This window comes from Sinocyclocheilus anshuiensis, unplaced genomic scaffold (assembly GCF_001515605.1).
Source record: "Sinocyclocheilus anshuiensis isolate Anshui unplaced genomic scaffold, SAMN03320099.WGS_v1.1 scaffold1143, whole genome shotgun sequence".
NCBI classification, from domain to species: domain Eukaryota; kingdom Metazoa; phylum Chordata; class Actinopteri; order Cypriniformes; family Cyprinidae; genus Sinocyclocheilus; species Sinocyclocheilus anshuiensis.
In genome coordinates, this window is record NW_015546123.1 from 495,023 (window position 1) to 502,275 (window position 7,253).

At 36.9% G+C, this 7,253-nt stretch overlaps 1 protein-coding gene across 1 annotated transcript in view; it reads left to right on the forward strand.

The window, feature by feature from the left end:
* The first annotated feature begins 759 nt into the window (after positions 1–759).
* atp6v0b (ATPase H+ transporting V0 subunit b) overlaps positions 760–7,253 on the forward strand; it is a 10,369-nt gene continuing 3,875 nt past the window's right edge. Inside the window, exons 1-7 of the mRNA XM_016502874.1 lie at positions 760–1,047; positions 1,832–1,880; positions 2,042–2,125; positions 4,886–4,963; positions 5,375–5,444; positions 5,640–5,691; positions 5,972–6,162. Of these exons, the coding sequence (XP_016358360.1) occupies positions 978–1,047; positions 1,832–1,880; positions 2,042–2,125; positions 4,886–4,963; positions 5,375–5,444; positions 5,640–5,691; positions 5,972–6,162 (594 nt within the window). The 5' untranslated portion in view covers positions 760–977. The remainder of the gene's footprint in view (positions 1,048–1,831; positions 1,881–2,041; positions 2,126–4,885; positions 4,964–5,374; positions 5,445–5,639; positions 5,692–5,971; positions 6,163–7,253) is intronic.

Consider the following 7,253-nt stretch of genomic DNA (forward strand, 5'->3'; position numbering starts at 1 on the left):
AATTCACAGTTCCGAGAGCACAGAGCATATATCAGTAGCAATGTCTGATGTCTGTTTGAAAAATATGCTGTCCTCAGAAATGACATTTGCACCTCCAGTTAAGCATCATTAAACAGACTAAGTGGTGTTCAACTGGACGTGGGAGGAATTTTTTCCTGAGGTTTAGAATGATGATGCAAGTCATCAATGGATTTTCTCCTGACACTAAGCTTGAATATAGATGTTTCGCATTATTGGGAATTTACTGCCATCGACTGGTTGAGAGATGAACTACAATGAGTTTAAATCAAAATTATTTTATACTTTAATAATATGTTGTTCTTTTTCTGATAGTTATACAAAAATAGTGTTTATTATATTTTCTTCCTCTTTTTCTTCCTACTTTTCTTCTCTCTGCTTACAATCAGTTTTTAGTTTACAATAAATAGATACAAATTTACATTTATTCATCTTTTTTCTTATTCTGGCTGTTTACAATCAGTTTTTCTCTGATAGATAGATAGATAGATAGATAGATAGATAGATAGATAGATAGATAGATAGAGAAGATAATGTAAATAGTAAAATATCGCTTAGCAGAGCAGTTAAATTCTATAAATTCTTTAAATATGTTTCAATTGTACTTCCTTGTTTTTTTAATTAGATATCGACCAAAACGTTTTATAATCTCCATCAGAGTTCATTAAAATCAAGAGAAACCAATATATGAGCTGATCGGAGATCAGCGCTTTAGATCGCTGAAGAAAGAGTGACGTTTTGAGTCACGTGCACAGCTCGAGCTCGTCACATGATCAGCTGACTGTTCCTTCCTCTCTCTGCTGGATGCAGGATTTCCAGCCTTCGCCGCTTCGAAGGGCTCACAGGAATCCATTTCTCTTCAAAATACAACAATCTAAGAGAAAATAACATCACAGTAGCTGTAGGTGTATTCGCGTTAGAACCTTTAGATAGCAAAACTGGCGCTGTTTGTGGAGTGGATGATGAACGGGCACGCAATTTTATACACCGGGGTCACTTTGGCCTTCTGGGCGACCATCCTGATCGTCGGTAAGTGCTAATGAGACCAGCTGACATAGGCGCATAAATAACACACGCATCTTAATAGAATCGTGTTTACTTGATTCGTACATGGTTACGTTTCTAATTCTTTTCTGTTTCTCATGTCTCTTTAACCGGATAGACATTTTTTGTTTTGGCTTGGCTAAAGTGACGTTAGCTGTCATACACTATCACGACTACGTCAAATATTAATTTAAATGTCATTTTAATTGTATTAAAGGCTGTTGTCATAAAATATTCGTGTAAACAGTTGAAAGTGGAGTTACAGAGAAAGTACCAATCATTTTTAAGGCTGTCGATGAGAATTAGACATACTGCTCTGAGGAGAACGTCTTTATTATGTCGGTTGGAGTTGAAATGTTTGTCTGGTAGGCTGTCTGTATTTTCATCGGTTCTTCTCCACACATTGGCTGTAATCTCACAGAAGAGCAAGAAAATTTAGTTCAATATGTAGCGAGTCTGTGTATTTTTATAGTAGTTATAATGTAGCTGAACAGGGTTTTATGACCAAATGAGGAAGATGGCTCTCACATGACTGTGAGCTTCCACATATGCCCTCTGTGATTCTGCAGAAAAAAGTGTATCCATATTATGCCATTTATTCAGATTATGCAATTTTACAAGACATAACACTGTTTAATTTTCCTCGAATTTAAGCTTTGAGTTTCTTTTTAGGTATAAATTCTGTCACTTTTAAACTTTTTAATTTCTGGTTTGTCTTAAACCCTTAACTCAAACACTACTAATCCAGTCTCTCTTTTTTCCTTCACAGGTATTTGCTATACAATTTTTGACCTTGGATTTCGATTTGATGTAGCATGGTATGTGTTCAGCAAAACCAGTTTTTGAAAGTTTTTTTTGAAGTACAACTTGTCTTGTTCCCTACAGTAACATTTCTGATATTCACAAGACCTAATTTAAGACTTGAGATGAATGAAATGCTCCTGATGCAGTCTAGATGACCTAACCTTTTGTGTTGCAGGTTTTTAACAGAGACTTCTCCATTTATGTGGGCTAATCTTGGAATTGGCCTGGCCATCTCTCTATCTGTTGTTGGAGCTGCATGGTGAGGCTGTCCATTTCCTCTTTTTAGTCTCTTACAGAAGTTGACAACTCAGAAAAAAACTTGGTGGAAATTTTGACATGTTGTAGTTAGTGGTGGGCGGTATGGCAAAAATATCATATAATAATTATATTATTGTGATTCTTTGTTGGTTTTAGGGCTGGGCGATAAATCGGTTTTATCGATTAACTCGAATGTGTAGTTTACGTCGACTTGTTTGAATGAAAATCGGTTTTCTCTTTAACATCCGCCGACGCTCCCCTCTGGGCTCCCGTGGTTCCGAATGGGCTCAGCCCTCCCCCCGCGCGTTTGCCATAGAGTAGGCATGGGCCGGTATGAGATTTTGACGGTATGATAACCTTGAGTGAAAATATCACGGTATTGTCGTTACAGCTCTAAAATGTGTTATTTTTAAATGACTGGGTGAAAAATAATTTTTTTTTCCATTGAACACAATATATTTTGTTTTTGAGCAACATACAGAATATTAGGAACAGTAGAATTTGTTTATTTTTATAGAGATACACAAACATCATGGCAGCGAGCAGGGAAGAACTTGTTCCCAAGAAAAGCACAGTGTCATCCGTAATTTGGAATTGGTTCGGTTTTGCAGCGTCAGACGCAGAACAAACAATACCCCACTGCAAAGTGTGTTTGAAGTCTGTTGCTAGCAAAGGTAGCAGTACGACCAATTTACTGCAGCACCTCAAACAGAGGCATGCTGCCGAGTGAGAGAGATGTTGCACCCTACGAAATGAACAAGACCGCGGCAGCACAAGCACACCCGCCAAAAACCAACCTACAGCAGTGTTACTTATTGCGCGGCTCGTCAAGCTTTACTTTGTGTCTCGCATGGCAGTAAATAATACGATGATATGACGTATTACACTATGACACTACGTTCAGATGATTTGCAACTGTAGTGTCAACAAGTGTAGACAGACTTTTAGCGCGTGCCGCGTCTGGTGTGTAGACACGGTCAGACAGTGTCTTCTCTATTACAAATAATAATTTATATTAAAAAAAAAATTCCTAAAACAGCAGCATTACAAGATGAAAATATAAACTAGAAAAGATATTTACATAATACGATGATATGATCATGCAGTCAATACAGATATTTCAGAAAAACATTAAAAACAAACAGGCTATAACTTAACCCATTAAAAAAAACTCACACCATGTCTACACCGGACGCGAGTGGCGCGATCCGACGAAAGACAATAGAACCCAGTGATGTTGTCTACACTGGATGCGATGCGACACGATCCCCATCAGTAAACTGATGCCTCGTTCTATTTATGATGAACTGTACTGACACTACGTTCAAATGATTTGCAACTGTCGCTTTGTCGCGTCAAGTGTAGACAGACTTTTAGCGCAGCAGGGCGCGGCACGACAACTGTCGCGTCCGTTATGGCAAACTGTACTGACACTACGTTAAGATGATTTGCAACTGTAGTGTCAACAAGTGTAGACAGACTTTTAGCGCAGCGGGGCCGGTGTGTAGACACGGTCAGACAGTGTCTGCTCTATTACAAATCATTTATATAAAAAAAAAATAAAAATAAAACAGCGGCATTACAGGATGGAAATAGACTAGAAAAGATATTTACACTTGCTCTGTCCTACGTCCATGACACTAACTCATTGTGGAGTTGCCAGTTTTAATCTTAACAGCTCTTAACGCCGAATGTGCACTTGGATGGTTAGATACATGATGGGCTAGTTTTGGCTTGTTGTTTCTGTTTGCACTTTAACCCCAAGGGGGAAATCCAGATCAAATCCCAGAAGGGAAAATCAAAACAAAATAAAGTTAAAACTTGTTTTGAACAATTTCTTTGTCATCTGCAGATTGATTTTAAGTAGGGGGGGGAATCGATTTAAATCGTAAATTGGATTATTTGTGAAAAAATTGGGGATTTTTTTTTTTAGGCTATATCGCCCAGCCCTAGTTGGTTTTACTATTTTGCAAGTTGTTTGTAAGTTTTCAAAAAAGTTTGAAACGACATGAGGGTGAGTAATTAATGACAGAATTTTCATTTTTGGGTGAACTAACCCTTTAAGAGCTGCACGCATGTAATATACATCTGTTTTTCTCTCAACTGTTTACTTTCACTTTAGACATAACCAACTGTGCTTATATGTAAACCTTGTGTGTTTTTGACAGTATTAGCGCAATCAGACGCGAAAGATAACTCAGTCCAGTAATCAGGCTGTTTGACAAGCGTAGTGTGCGCGCTCAGAAAATGCGCATGTCAGAACAGCATGTGAATTAAATGTTTAACCGGTAAGGCTTTAAAGCACATGCAAACAATGTACTTTTGTGATTATGAATAAGTGCAGTGTGCCGTGAGTGTAACTCTACCGCTGAGTTAACATATGATGTGAATGTATGTGGCGTTGTACAGTATATTGAGATGGAGGCACCAGAACTGCGACTGATAGAATGTGCAGTGTAGCACAATACTACGATATTTCTTCAAAAGCAGATCGTGGAGACATTTTAATCATCCACGATCAAAAATCGTCATATCGCACAGCCCTAGTTGTAGTAAAGTTTTCCAAATCCTCTTCTGCACTGTTTTAAAGAGCTCCATAAATAAATGCATTTTTATCAATAGCGCACTCACCAAAATGAATATTGCATGCTTCTTTTCTGTATATCTGATATAATATATATTGAAATGTGATAAACAAGCAGTCAGTTTAGGAAAAAAAAGGAATATTTAAAATGCTATATTTTGTCCTGTGACTCTGCAGGGGGATTTATGTCACTGGGTCCAGCATCATTGGTGGTGGAGTCAAAGCCCCTAGAATCAAGACCAAAAATCTTGTCAGGTATGTGCAGTTTACTTAATGTTTTAAAGGTTTTTTTTTTTTATTTTTTTTTTATTTTTTTTACACAAATATGCTCTTTTTGCTATCACATCGAGACAATTTGGATTCAGAATTAGTGTATATATTTATAAAATGTTATTATTGTATTTGTCATATTTTCATTTTTGTATCAACACCAGTGTTGCCACATTTATTCTGCAGTTGTCTATTAAAAAAGGCAGATGAAGTGAAATTTTAGGCAAAAGATTTTTTATTAGTTCATGCCGCTTTTTTCAAATATGAAAAAAAAAAACAGTTGTTTTTATATATGATTCCATCTGTCTGGAAACTCGGTTTTATTTGCTTGCCTAAGGCTTTTTTGGCTCACACTGGCACTTGGTGACAGTTCATTGAATTTGTCTTTTTTTCTAGCATTATCTTTTGTGAAGCTGTTGCCATTTATGGGATCATCATGGCAATTGTCATTAGCAATTTGGCAGAGGTAAGTTAAAAATGATTGACCCATTTCTTTGAACGCTTTGGTTTTAGAGTGAGTCTTATGTTAAAGAGATTTTAGTATTTTTGTTGTGTGTTAAGAGTGCAGATATTTGAGCTTTTTACAACATTTAAAATCTGTTTTGTTGCATTACATGTACAACAGTAGTTCTCAACTTTTTTTCCGTTTCATGTCATTTAGAACTTCACTGGTACGACTCCAGAGACTATTGGGGAGAAGAACTACCAAGCAGGTATATTTTGCTTATGAATCACTTGTCATCTTAAAGGGGTCACATGATGCGATTTCAAGTTTTCCTTTCTCTTTGGAGTGTTACAAGCTGATTGTGCATAGATAAGATCCCTGAAGTTGCAAAGACTAGTCTAAGACTAAGTCTCAAAACCAAAGAGATATTCTTTATCAAAGTTAAGACTCTGCCACGCCCCCATAAAACGGCTCGTTCTAACACGCCCCAAATATTTTCCTTTGCCTCTGCTGAGCGGCTGGATGACATATTGGTGCTGTTCTTTCAGGCTACTCCATGTTTGGTGCTGGACTCACTGTTGGCTTTTCAAACCTCTTCTGTGGCATCTGTGTTGGCATTGTGGGCAGTGGAGCTGCCCTCGCTGATGCTCAGAATGCCAGCCTCTTTGTCAAGATCCTCATTGTTGAAATTTTCGGCAGTGCCATTGGACTGTTTGGAGTGATCGTAGCCATCTTGCAGGCAAGTAGTTTTCTAAAAGTAATATATGTTTCTTCTAGCCTTGCAATATTTTAATGAGCTGTTGTGGTCATGGCTCACTAAAGAATAGCATAGCAAAAACAATGTATGTTCTGAAAATGTTTACTTTGAATACATTAAAAATAAAATCATCTGCATAAATGTAGTATAAAAAGTTTTAGTACCAGTCGTTCACTTTCAGCAGCAAATCATGAGCCCTGAATTGTTAGCATGACCTTATTAGACTTCGTCAACTAATTTATACTGACGGCAGAGAATATTAAAGTATAAGACCTTTCAGCTTTTTAATTATTTAAAAAATGTTGAAATCTATGAGGTGCTACTGTAGCAAATTGCTGTTTTTAATTATGATTGTAGTTTTTCTATGACTCAATCTATTTTAAAAGCATTAGGCCTTCATGAGTGGCCTTTATTCGTTACCCAAATAAACAAGTGAACTCAAATGTCATTGTCATCCTAGTCTTAAGGCTTTTTTTTATGCCAAGAGTGAATATTTGTTGTGGATATTGCAAACAAAAATCAATACATTTCTGTTGGCCTTTTTTTTCAAAGTTATTCCAACAGCACTACTATTATCAAAGTACAGTAGTACTGTATTATTGTCATTAAACCCATTATTCGTAAATAACGTTGTCACTATGTCATCAGATGGCTTGTATTTTACAGAGAGTAAAATCTATATTACCAGATGGATTGTATCTTGCATTTAAGTAGGGATGCACGATATATCGGCCACCATATCGGTATCGGCCGATAAATGCTCATTTTTTGTGTTATCGGTATCGGCCCGATAAGAAAATTTGGCCGATATCTTAAAGCCGATAAAGTTCATATCGGTGCATCCCTACATTTAAGCATATGAATGGCCAAAATGCATTTTGCTCTTTGTATGAAGCCTTTTGTATAGAGCTGGGCGATATAGCTAAAAAATTTATCAACGATATAATGTTTCATATCGTTCGGTATCGGTAATTATTGACATTTTTAATTGTCTCCCGAGGCCACAGGAGGGCGCAGTGAGCAAATGCATAATGCAGCACATTTAAATTGTCAACGCAAGGAAGTAACTCTAT